Raw genomic sequence first — 14,158 nt, 5'->3', positions numbered from 1 at the left:
CCCTTCTCTCTCTCTCTCCCTCTCTGCCCCCTCTCTCTCTCTCTCCCTCTCTGCCCCCTCTCTCTCTCTCTCCCTCTCTGCCCCTTCTCTCTCTCTCTCCCTCTCTGCCCCTTCTCTCTCTCTCCCTCTCTGCCCCTTCTCTCTCTCTCCCTCTCTGCCCCTTCTCTCTCTCTCTCCCTCTCTGCCCCTTCTCTCTCTCCCTCTCTCTCCCTCTCTCTCTGCCCCTCTCTCTCTCTCTCTCTCTCCCTCTCTGCCCCTTCTCTCTCTCCCTCCCTCTCTGCCCCTTCTCTCTCTCTCTCTCTCTCTCTCTCCCTCTCTGCCCCTTCTCTCTCTCTCCTCCTCTCTGCCCCTTCTCTCTCCCTCTCTGCCCCTTCTCTCTCTCCCTCTCTGCCCCTTCTCTCTCTCTCCTTCTCTCTCTTTCTCTCTCTCTCTCCCTCTCATTTCTCTCTCTCTCTCTCTCTCTCTCTCTCTCTCTCTCTCTCTCTCTCTCTCTCTCTCTCTCTCCCTCTCTGCCCCTTCTCTCCCTCTCTCTCTCTCTCTCTCCTGGGGGAGACAGGATCAATTGGACCTCCTGGAGCCCCTGGAGAGGACGGACAAAGAGTGAGTATCCCATCATCCCTTCCCTCATCATTCTCTCATGCAACTCCTCCATTTCTATCCATCCATTTTTACTGCTGTAAACTGACAGTTATTCTCTGTGCAGGGCGAGGATGGAGAGATCGGGCCAAGGGGATTGGCTGGAGAGAGCGTAAGAGAGTGTCCACTGAATCGCTGTTAGGTTTGATAAACAGGACCCTAAACTATTTATTAAGTAGTATCAGTTTAACTTCATAACATCATTGGAGTAATACAAGTATTCATAACATACTACTGTCAATAACACAACAGAAAAGTATATTTACATTGTGTGCAAATGAAGTAGGATAAGGGAGGTAAGGCAATAAATAGGAAATAATTACAATTACAATATAGCAATTAAACACTGGAGTGATAGATGTGCTGAAGATGAATGTGCAAGTAGAGATACTGGGGTGCAAAGGAGCAAGATATATAAATAAATACAGTATGGGGATGAGGTAGTTGGCTGGGCTATTTACAGATGGGCTATGTACAGGTGCAGTGATCTGTGAGCTGCTCTAACAGCTGGTGCTTAAAGTTAGAGAGGGGGATATGAGTCTCCAGCTTCAGTGATTTTTGCAAACCATGACTTGAATTGGATTTTTGCCACAAATGCTAAAACGTTAGCATTGGAAACGGCATGGAAACAATGCCAGAGAAACTAAACCAACGCATAGATTGCTGTCCTACCTTGTCCATAGACTGCTTACAGAGTAAGGAAACTGTCATTTTGTAATTTGTGAACTATGCATTTAATGTACTATTCATGTTAGTCCACAAGGGGGAGGCATTTTTAAACTGGGCTTTTGTTCTAGAGATCAATCTTTATTTTCTGTGATCCTGTCAACTCTTCTTCATGCTTCAACCCCTTTTCCTTCTCTCTCTCTCTCTCTCTCTCTCTCTCTCTCTCTCTCTCTCTCTCAGGGTCCTAGAGGAGTGCTTGGGCCAAACGGTCCACCTGGGCCCACTGGACAGCCTGTACGTAGTACTTCACACATAGTTTCCTTCTTGTACATGTTAGTCTTTTAGCAGACACTCTTATCCAGAGGGACTTACAGTTAACACATTCATCTACAGATAGCTAGGTGGACCAGTCATAGTCAGTACATTCATCTACAGATAGATAGGTGGACCAGTCATAGTCAGTACATTCATCTTCAGATAGCTCGGTGGGCCAGTCATAGTCAGTACATTCATCTACAGATAGATAGGTGGACCAGTCATAGTCAGTACATTCATCTTCAGATAACTAGGTTAGACAACCACATATCACAGGAATAGTCAGTACTTTTCCATCAATGAAGTAGAATCAGAGCCATGGTATCTCCTGTATCATATATATCACTATGGTATCTCCTGTATCATATATATCACTATGGTATCTCCTGTATCATCTACATCACTATGGTATTTCCTGTATCATATATATCACTATGGTATCTCCTGTATCATATATATCACTATGGTATCTCCTGTATCATAAATATCACTATGGTATCTCCTGTGTCATATATATCACTATGGTATCTCCTGTGTCATATATATCACTATGGTATCTCCTGTGTCATATACATATCACTATGGTATCTCCTGTGTCATATACATATCACTATGGTATCTCCTGTGTCATATATATCACTATGGTATCTCCTGTGTCATATACATATCACTATGGTATCTCCTGTATCATATATATCACTATGGTATCTCCTGTGTCATATATATCACTATGGTATCTCCTTTATCATATATATCACTATGGTATCTCCTGTATCATATATATCACTATGGTATCTCCTGTATCATATATATGACTATGGTATCTCCTGTGTCATATATATCACTATGGTATCTCCTGTATCATATATATCACTATGGTATCTCCTGTGTCATATATATCACTATGGTATCTCCTGTGTCATATATATCACTATGGTATCTCCTGTATCATATATATCACTATGGTATCTCCTGTATCATATATATCACTATGGTATCTCCTGTATCATATATATCACTGGTATCTCCTGTATCATATATATCACTATGGTATCTCCTGTATCATATATATCACTATGGTATCTCCTGTATCATATATATCACTATGGTATCTCCTGTATCATATATATCACTATGGTATCTCCTGTATCATCTACATCACTATGGTATCTCCTGTATCATATATATCACTATGGTATCTCCTGTATCATATATATCACTATGGTATCTCCTGTATCATAAATATCACCATGGTGTCTCCTGTATCATCTACATCACTATGGTATCTCCTGTATCATATATATCACTATGGTATCTCCTGTATCATATATATCACTATGGTATCTCCTGTATCATAAATATCACCATGGTGTCTCCTGTATCATATATATCACTATGGTATCTCCTGTGTCATATATATCACTATGGTATCTCCTGTGTCATATATATCACTATGGTATCTCCTTTATCATATATATCACTATGGTATCTCCTGTGTCGTATATATCACTATGGTATCTCCTTTATCATATATATCACTATGGTATCTCCTGTATCATATATATCACTATGGTATCTCCTGTGTCATATATATCACTATGGTATCTCCTGTGTCATATACATATCACTATGGTATCTCCTGTATCATATATATCACTATGGTATCTCCTGTGTCATATATATGACTATGGTATCTCCTGTATCATATATATCACTATGGTATCTCCTGTATCATATATATCACTATGGTATCTCCTGTGTCATATATATCACTATGGTATCTCCTGTGTCATATATATCACTATGGTATCTCCTGTATCATATATATAACTATGGTATCTCCTGTATCATATATATCACTATGGTATCTCCTGTATCATATATATCACTATGGTATCTCCTGTATCATATATATCACTATGGTATCTCCTGTATCATATATATCACTATGGTATCTCCTGTATCATCTACATCACTATGGTATCTCCTGTATCATATATATCACTATGGTATCTCCTGTATCATATATATCACTATGGTATCTCCTGTATCATAAATATCACCATGGTGTCTCCTGTATCATATATATCACTATGGTATCTCCTGTGTCATATATATCACTATGGTATCTCCTGTGTCATATATATCACTATGGTATCTCCTTTATCGTATATATCACTATGGTGTCTCCTGTATCGTATATATCACTATGGTATCTCCTGTGTCATATATATCACTATGGTATCTCCTTTATCATATATATCACTATGGTATCTCCTTTATCATATATATCACTATGGTATCTCCTGTGTCATATATATCACTATGGTATCTCCTTTATCATACATATCACTATGGTATCTCCTGTATCATATATATCACTATGGTATCTCCTGTGTCATATACATATCACTATGGTATCTCCTGTATCATATATATCACTATGGTATCTCCTGTGTCATATATATCACTATGGTATCTCCTTTATCATATCACTATGGTATCTCCTGTATCATATATATTACTATGGTATCTCCTGTGTCATATATATGACTATGGTATCTCCTGTATCATATATATCACTATGGTATCTCCTGTATCATATATATCACTATGGTATCTCCTGTATCATATATATCACTATGGTATCTCCTGTATCATATATATCACTATGGTATCTCCTGTATCATATATATCACTATGGTATCTCCTGTATCATATATATCACTATGGTATCTCCTGTATCATATATATCACTATGGTATCTCCTGTATCATATAGCCATACATCAATAATTCATTCCTACCCATCTGACTAGTTGTGTTTCCACAGGGTGTAGCTGGAGTGGACGGTCCTCACGGTCCCAAAGGAAACATGGTATGAATACTGTAATAATGTTATCTTACACAGATACACCATCCAATACACACACTTTGACCTGAACTGTTTTATAGTGTTAGTATAAGACTTACCAAGACTCTGTCTCCAGAGAGGAGGGTAGTCTACCTTACCAAGACTCTGTTGTCTCCAGAGAGGAGGGTAGTGTACCTTACCAAGACTCTGTCTCCAGAGAGGAGGGTAGTCTACCTTACCAAGACTCTGTTGTCTCCAGAGAGGAGGGTAGTGTACCTTACCAAGACTCTGTCTCCAGAGAGGAGGGTAGTCTACCTTACCAAGACTCTGTCTCCAGAGAGTAGGGTAGTCTACATTACCAAGACTCTGTCTCCAGAGAGGAGGCTAGTCTACGTTACAAAGACTCTGTCTCCAGAGAGTAGGCTAGTCTACATTACCAAGACTCTGTCTCCAGAGAGGAGGCTAGTCTACATTACCAAGACTCTGTCTTCAGAGAGGAGGGTAGTCTACCTTACCAATACTGTCTCCAGAGAGGAGGGTAGTCTACCTTACCAAGACTGTCTCCAGAGAGGAGGGTAGTCTACGTTACCAAGACTGTCTCCAGAGTGGAGGGTAGTCTACCTTACCAAGACTGTCTCCAGCGAGGAGGGTAGTCTACCTTACCAAGACTCTGTTGTCTCCAGAGAGGAGGGTAGTCTACCTTACCAAGACTGTCTCCAGAGAGGAGGGTAGTCTACCTTACCAAGACTGTCTCCAGCGAGGAGGGTAGTCTACCTTACCAAGACTGTCTCCAGAGAGGAGGGTAGTCTACCTTACCAAGACTGTCTCCAGAGAGGAGGGTAGTCTACCTTACCAAGACTGTCTCCAGAGAGGAGGGTAGTCTACGTTACCAAGACTGTCTCCAGCGAGGAGGGTAGTCTACCTTACCAAGACTCTGTTGTCTCCAGAGAGGAGGGTAGTCTACCTTACCAAGACTGTCTCCAGAGAGAAGGGTAGTCTACATTACCAAGACTCTGTCTCCAGAGAGGAGGGTAGTCTACCTTACCAAGACTCTATTTGTTTCCAGAGAGGAGGGTAGTCTACCTTACCAAGACTGTCTCCAGAGAGGAGGGTAGTCTACGTTACCAAGACTGTCTCCAGCGAGGAGGGTAGTCTACCTTACCAAGACTCTGTTGTCTCCAGAGAGGAGGGTAGTCTACGTTACCAAGACTCTGTCTCCAGAGAGGAGGGTAGTCTACCTTACCAAGACTGTCTCCAGAGAGAAGGGTAGTCTACATTACCAAGACTCTGTCTCCAGAGAGGAGGGTAGTCTACCTTACCAAGACTGTCTCCAGAGAGGAGGGTAGTCTACGTTACCAAGACTCTATTTGTCTTCAGAGAGGAGGGTAGTCTACCTTATCAAGACTGTCTCCAGAGAGGAGGGTAGTCTACGTTACCAAGACTGTCTCCAGAGAGGAGGGTAGTCTACCTTACCAAGACTATATTTGTCTCCAGAGAGGAGGGTAGTCTACCTTATCAAGACTGTCTTCAGAGAGGAGGGTAGTCTACATTACCAAGACTCTGTCTTCAGAGAGGAGGGTAGTCTACCTTACCAAGACTCTGTCTCCAGAGAGGAGGGTAGTCTACCTTACCAAGACTCTGTCTCCAGAGAGGAGGGTAGTCTACCTTACCAAGACTCTGTCTCCAGAGAGGAGGGTAGTCTACCTTACCAAGACTCTGTCTTCAAAGAGGAGGGCAGTCTACCTTACCAAGACTCTGTCTTCAGAGAGGAGGGTAGTCTACCTTACCAAGACTCTGTCTCCAGAGAGGAGGGTAGTCTACATTACCAAGACTCTGTCTCCAGAGAGGAGGGTAGTCTACCTTACCAAGACTCTGTCTTCAGAGAGGAGGGCAGTCTACCTTACCAAGACTCTGTCTTCAGAGAGGAGGGTAGTCTACATTACCAAGACTCTGTCTTCAGAGAGGAGGGTAGTCTACGTTACCAAGACTCTGTCTCCAGAGAGGAGGGTAGTCTACCTTACCAATACTCTATTTGTCTCCAGAGAGGAGGGTAGTCTACCTTACCAATACTCTATTTGTCTCCAGAGAGGAGGGTAGTCTACCTTACCAAGACTCTGTCTTCAGAGAGGAGGGTAGTCTACAAGACTCTGTCCAATACTCTATTTGTCTCCAGAGAGGAGGGTAGTCTACCTTACCAATACTCTATTTGTCTCCAGAGAGGAGGGTAGTCTACCTTACCAAGACTCTGTCTTCAGAGAGGAGGGTAGCCTACATTACCAAGACTCTGTCTTCAGAGAGGAGGGTAGTCTACCTTACCAAGACTCTATTTGTCTCCAGAGAGGAGGGTAGTCTACCTTACCAAGACTCTGTCTTCAGAGAGGAGGGCAGTCTACCTTACCAAGACTCTGTCTTCAGAGAGGAGGGTAGTCTACATTACCAAGACTCTGTCTTCAGAGAGGAGGGTAGTCTACGTTACCAAGACTCTGTCTCCAGAGAGGAGGGTAGTCTACCTTACCAATACTCTATTTGTCTCCAGAGAGGAGGGTAGTCTACCTTACCAATACTCTATTTGTCTCCAGAGAGGAGGGTAGTCTACCTTACCAAGACTCTGTCTTCAGAGAGGAGGGTAGTCTACCTTACCAATACTCTATTTGTCTCCAGAGAGGAGGGTAGTCTACCTTACCAATACTCTATTTGTCTCCAGAGAGGAGGGTAGTCTACCTTACCAAGACTCTGTCTTCAGAGAGGAGGGTAGCCTACATTACCAAGACTCTGTCTTCAGAGAGGAGGGTAGTCTACCTTACCAAGACTCTATTTGTCTCCAGAGAGGAGGGTAGTCTACCTTACCAAGACTCTGTCTCCAGAGAGGAGGGTAGTCTACCAGCTGGTGAGCATGCTAGGTATTATGGAGGAACCATGAGCATGCCATGTATTATGGAGGAACCATGAGCATGCCAGGTATTATGGTGGAACCATGAGCATGCCAGGAATTATGGAGGAACCATGAGCATTATGGACGAACAGTGAGCTTAAATATTTTTCAATGATAAACCTGAGTAAACCTTATCATTTATCCACCATCTTTCAGGCTGTGACCCCTCCCTGTGTTCCAAAATGGCCGCTCACTGGGGCCTCTCCCTGTAGCAACTCAGAGTAGGTTGATATTGCCCCTAAGGTCGGTTTTACAAAGCTGCCCTTCTAATGGTTTAATGAAGGCTCTGGGAAAGGTAATCTGGTCCTAGATCAGTGTTTAGGAGGAAGTTGTGTCAGGTTGGCTGGATGTCCTTTGGGTGGTGGACCATTCTTGATACACACAGGAAACTGTTGAGCGTAAAAATAAAATAAAAACACTGCAGCGTTGCGGTTCTTGACCCAAACCTACTTACCGTACACCGTTCAAGGCACTTCAATATTATGTCTTGCCCATTCACACACAGCACGGCACACAGACACAATCCATGTTTCAGTTGTCTCCAATTTGTAAGTCGCTCTGGATAAGAGCGTCTGCTAAATGACTTAAATGTAATGTAAATGTCTCAGGGCATAAAACGCATCCCCTTCATCTACGATGATTTGAAGTGGATTTAACAAGTGACATCAATAAGGGATCATAGCTTTCTCCTGGATTCATCAGGTGTTCTTAATGTTTTGTACACTCAGTGTATATTAATATTGTACACGGGGAGAACATGTTCATTATTCAGCTCAGTATCCTAGCAACAGTACAGCCCAGGGCTCCAGTTTCCCAAAAGCATCTTAAGTTCATCGTTAGAACCTTCGTAGGAACATCGTTAAATCTCAGAGATGTTTCCCAAAACCATCGTTATTAACATTGCACTTGAAGACGCTTGGAATCTAATGCACTGCCTCAGACAACTCTTAGAGCAGCTCAGTGCGTCGATAGATGCTGTTTTTACCCTGACGGCATTACTTTATACACAGAAGATCTCTGCTAAACACAGAGTCGCATGGTTTATCCGTCTCTCTGTTGACCCGCTGACAACCTCAGAAACAAAGCGGACTACAAATACACAGTTGTCAATGTCTTTACAATTGATACAAACAAGCAACATACGAAAAATAGGGTTGAAATGAAAAACCGAAATGACTGCGTTAAAATATAAACAGTAGGCTAAAGGCCTATTTCAATCATATAGAAGTACATTTCATGTTCAATCAATTGAGTTCTATTTTGCTACTTGCAGGCGACTGTCTATAATTTGTCTCAATACATTTCGTTATGTTTAGCCTAAAATGTGAGCAACGATGTGCCAAGGTGATTTTAGTGAATTTCTATTGGGTAGGCTTAGCCAATAAGCCAGCTCAACATTTGCAGCTGTAGGTAGTAATACACTAAAGTATGTGGACACCAGCTCGTCAAACATCTCATTCCAAAATGATGGACGTCAATATGCAGTTGGTTCCCCCTTTGCTGCTTTAACAGCCTCCACACTTCTGGGAAGGCTTTCCACTAGATGTTGGAACATTGCTGCTATAATAGCCTCCAATCTTCTGGGAAGGCTTTCCACTAGATGTTGGAACATTGCTGCTATAATAGCCTCCACTCTTCTGGGAAGGCTTTCCACTAGATGTTGGAAGATTGCTGCTATAATAGCCTCCACTCTTCTGGGAAGGCTTTCCACTAGAAGTTGGAACATTTTTGCAGGGACTTGCTTCCATTCAGCCACAAGAGCATTAGTGAGGTCGGGCGATTAGGCCTGGCTCGAAGTCGGCGTTCCAATTCATCCCAAAGATGTTCAATGGGGTTGAGGTCAGGGCTCAGTGCAGGCCAGTCAAGTTCTTCCACACGGATCTCGAAAAAAAACATTTCTATATGGACCTCGCTTTGTGCACGGGAGCATTGTAACGCTGAAGCAGGAAAGGGCCTTCCCCAAACTGTTGTCACAAACATGTAAGCATGGAATGCATAGAATGTCATTGTATGCAGTAGAGTTCAGATTTCCCTTCACTGGAACTAAGGGGACTAGCCTGAACCATGAAAAACAGATTTTGATGTAGTCCCTAAAGCACTGAGAGTAGACACTGCCATAGCTTACATTAATACTCTTAAACATCTCCTTAAATCGTGGACGCGTCCATCTTCTAGGTAGACTGACAGACATACTGTAGATACGGTCTGCTGTGCTCTGCTCTTTGTTCCTCATCAGATTGATGGTCTCTTTGTTTAGGGACCTCAAGGAGAGCCAGGACCACCAGGTCAGCAGGGGATCCCAGGAACACAAGTGAGTATTACAGACAGTATACAGTACTACAGACAGTATACAGTATTACAGACAGTATACAGTATTACAGACAGCATACAGTATTACAGACAGTGTACAGTATTACAGACAATATACAGTATTACAGACAGTATACAGTATTACAGACAGTATACAGTATTACGGACAGTATACAGTACTACAGACAGTATACAGTATTACAGACAGTATTACAGACAGTATACAGTATTACAGACAGTATACAGTATTACAGACAGTATACAGTACTACAGACAGTATACAGTATTACAGACAGTATACAGTATTACAGACACTATACAGTATTACAGACACTATACAGTATTACAGACAGTATACAGTATTACTGTATTACTCATCCCAAACCAACTCAATTGGGTTTCTGTCGGGTGATTGTGGAGGCCAGGTCATCTGATGCAGCACTCCAATCAGTCTCCTTCTTGGTCAAATAGCCCTTACACAGCCTGGAGATGTGTTGGGTCATTGTCCTGTTGAAAAATAAATGATAGTCCCACTAAGCGCAAACCAGATGGGATGGCATATCGCTGCAGAAGGCTGTGGTAGCCATGCTGGTTAAGTGTGCCTTGTATTCTAAACAAATCACTGACAGTGTCACCAGCAATGTACCATCACACCTGCGCCTCCATGCTTCACGGTGGTAACCACACATGTGGAGATCATCCGTTCACCTTCTCTGTGTCTCACAAAGACACGGCGGTTGGAACAAAACATCTCAAATTTGGACTCAGACCAAAGGACAGATTTCCACCGGTCTAATGCCCATTGGTTGTGTTTCTTGGCCCAAGCAAGTCTCTTCTTCGCATTGGTGTCCTTTAATAGTGGTTTCTTTGCAGCAATTCGACCATGAAGGCCTGATTCACGCAGTCTCCTCTGAACAGTTGATGCTGAGATGTGTGTTACTGTTCCTCTGTGAAGCATTCTGTTTGGGCTGCAATTTCTGAGGCTGGTAGCTCTAATGAACTTATTCTCTGCAGCAGAGGTAACTCTGGGTCTTCCTTAACTGTGGCGGCCCTCACGACAGAGTTTCTTCATAGCGCCTGATATTTTTTGTGAATGCTCTTGTTCGGTATTGACTGACCTTAATGTCTTAAAGTAATGATGTCACTTCTCTTTGCTTAATTGAGCTGTTCTTGCCATAATATGGACTTTTAATAGTGTTGATGTCTTCATTATTATTCTACAAGGTAGAAAATAAAGTAAAACCCTTGAATGAATAGGTGTCTCCAGACTATCGACTGGTACTGTATATACATTCTGTAAGTATTTGACTTTGACCTTTGACTTTTTCCACATTGTATTACGTTACAGGTTTGTTCTAAAAAGGATTAAATATTTTTTTCCCGTCATCAATCTACACCCAATACCCCATAGTTATAAAACCTAAACAGTTTTTCTGACATTTCTGCACATCAATAAAATATAAAAACTGAAATATGACATTAACACACTAAGTATTCAGACCCTTTACTTAGTGCTTTGGCAGCGATTACAGGCTTGAGTCTTCTTGGGTATGACGCTACAAGCTTGGCACACCTGTTTTTGGGGAGTTTCTCCCATTCTTCTCTGCAGATCCTCTCATGCTCTGTCAGGTTGGATGGGGAGCTTCACTGCACTGGTATTTTCAGGTCTCTACCATGATGTTAGATCGGGTTCAAGTCCGGGCTCTGGCTGGGTCACTGAAGGACATTCAGAGACTTGTCCCGAAGCCACTCATGTGTTGTCTTGGCTGTGTGCTTAGGGTCATTGTTCTGTTGGAATGTGAACCTTTGCCCCAGTCTGAGGTCCTGAGCGCTCTGGAGCAGGTTTTCATCAAGGATCTCTCTGTACTTTGCTCTGTTCATCTTTCCCTCGATCCTGACTAGTCTCCCAGTCCCTTAAAACTTCTTAAGGCTAGGGGGCAGTATTCGGATGGTCGGATGACTGACGTGCGTGCCCAACGTGAACTGCCTCTTACTCAGGCCCAGAAACTAGGATATGCATATTATTGGTTTGGATAGAAAACACTCTGAAGTTCCTAAAACTGTTAGAATAATATCTGTGAGTTTAAACAGAACTGATTTGGCAGGTGAAACCCTGAGGACAATCCATCCAGGGATTTTTTGTTGTTGAGGTCAATACGTTTTCCATTCGTTTTCTATGGTAAGACCTTTTTCATAGGAATCTGGTTGCAGTTTCTATGGCTTCCACTAGATGTCACCAGTCTTTAGAAATTGGTTGATGTTTTTCTTCTGAGAAATGAAGAAGTAGCCCTGTTCTTTCCATATGGACTCTAGTCTTTTGGTGCACGCGACCTGTAACGTGCTTCATTTCGTTTTCGTCCAGTATTTAACACAATTTATCCCGTCTTAAATTGTAGCGATTATTTACGTTTTAAGATACCTAAATTTGGATTAGGAACGTTGTTTGAAATGTTTTGACCAAGTTTACAGGTAATTTATTAGATACTTTGTTGTCATGTTGGGTGAGTTGGAACCGGTGTATTTTCTGAATCAAACGAGCCAAATAAATTTACATTTTGGGGTTATAAAGAAGGAATTTATCGAACAAAAGGACCATTTGTGATGTTTCTGGGACATTTTGGAGTGCCATCAGTAGAAGATCTTCAAATGTAAGGCATGAATTATATCGTTATATCGTTTCAACCTGGCTGGTTGAAATCTGATGTTCATTTGTTTGTATGCGGGGTGCTGTCCTCAGATAATCGCATGGTCTGCTTTCGCCATAAAGCCTTTTTGAAATATGACACTGCGGCTTGGTTATTAACCTGTTAAGTCGACCCTCTACTTTTTCGAACATTCTGTTAAAAATCGCGCAACATTTCAGCGCCCTGCTACTCAGGCCAGGAATATAGTATATGCATATGATTAGTATGTGTGGATAGAAAACACTCAGAAGTTTATAAAACTGGTTAAATCACGGCTGTGACTATAACAGAACGTGCGTTTCATCGAAAAGTGCATGAAAATCTGATCACTGAAAATGGAAATAAATATCCATGCGCGACTTCAAGGAATTGTTCAAAGTGAACCGAATTAAATGAGGCCGAGGTTGCAGTGCCTACAGCTTCCACACGTTGTCTAGAGTCTTGTCATTTGATTCAGCTTTGATTCTTGGTCTAACCGAATCAAGGGAATCGATTCCCTCCGGTCTCCGACCGGATGTTTTGGTCGAGCTCTCTCCAAGACATTTTTTCGAGACAGACACCTATAGAATTGACATCGCCTCCTGATGAATTTTATCGCTTATTAACGTGTACTAACGTGTACTAATACGAAATACTTTTGCATTACAAAAGTATTTAGAAGTGTTTTGTGAAAGTTTATGTGAAAGTTTATCGTCGACTTTTTGAATTTTAAAAAATGACGCTACGTTATGAAACGCTATTTTTTTCCGTTTATCACACAGTCTTCATAGATCGATATCTAGGCTATATATGGACCAATTTAATCGGAAAAAAATACCCAATAGTGATTATGGGACATCTAGGAGTGCCAACAAATAATTATTTTGTTTACGTCCCCTGCGGGTCTTTTACATGCAATCAGATAATAGCTTCTCATGCTTTCGCCGAAAAGCATTTAAAAAATCTGACTTGTTGCCTGGATTCACAACGAGTGTAGCTTTAATTCAATACCCTGCATGTGTATTTTAATGAAAGTTTGAGTTTTAACTAATACTATTAGCATTTAGCGTAGCGCATTTGCATTTCCAGAGCTCTAGATGGGACGCCTGCGTGTCAGGTAGGAGCAAGAGGTTAACAACAAGTTAAGCTTTACTTTGATGTATTATATATGCATGTCTCGTGAATTTTTTGTTGTGAGTATTTCTGTTTTTGAATTTGTCGCGCTGCAATTTCGCTGGATTTTGTAAAATCAATCCCGTTACCGGGATCTGAGCAGGATCACAAGAAGTTTTAATCTGAAAAACACAACATTATGCTTGACATAGGGACGCTGCCAGTTGTCCTCCAGATGTGACACTTGGCAGACATGATGCTTGGCCAAAGAGTTCAATCTTGGTTCCATCAGACCAGAGAATTTAGTTTCTTATGGTGAGAGACCTTTACGTGCCTTTTTGGCAAACTCCAAGCTGGTTGACATCTGCCTTTTATTGAGGAGTGGCTTCCGTCTGGCCGCTCTACCATAAAGTCCTGATTAGTGGAGTGCTGCAGAGATGGTTGTCCTTCTGGAAGGTTCTTCCATCTCCACAGAGGAACTCGATGCTCACTCTGACAGAGCTCTAGAGTTCTTGGTCACCTCCCTGACCAAGGCCCTTCTTCCTCGGTTGCTCTGTTTGGCCGGGTGTACAGTGCTAGGAAGAGTCTTGATGGTTCCAAACTTCTTCCATTTAAGAATGATGGATGCAACTGTGTTCTTGGGGACCTTCAATGTTGCAGACATTTTTGG

General features: G+C 42.1%; 1 protein-coding gene across 1 annotated transcript in view; it reads left to right on the top strand.

Annotated features, from left to right (window-relative positions):
* LOC118382292 (collagen alpha-1(XI) chain-like) overlaps positions 1–14,158 on the top strand; it is a 232,488-nt gene that overhangs the window by 82,826 nt on the left and 135,504 nt on the right. Inside the window, 5 exon segments of the mRNA XM_052498236.1 lie at positions 548–600; positions 704–748; positions 1,543–1,596; positions 4,450–4,494; positions 9,660–9,713. Of these exon segments, the coding sequence (XP_052354196.1) occupies positions 548–600; positions 704–748; positions 1,543–1,596; positions 4,450–4,494; positions 9,660–9,713 (251 nt within the window).

The sequence above is a fragment of the Oncorhynchus keta genome, chromosome 4 (assembly GCF_023373465.1).
Source record: "Oncorhynchus keta strain PuntledgeMale-10-30-2019 chromosome 4, Oket_V2, whole genome shotgun sequence".
Classification (NCBI taxonomy): Eukaryota; Metazoa; Chordata; class Actinopteri; order Salmoniformes; family Salmonidae; genus Oncorhynchus; species Oncorhynchus keta.
The sequence above is the reverse complement of the archived record's forward strand: the minus strand, read 5'-3'. Positions and strand labels throughout refer to the sequence as shown.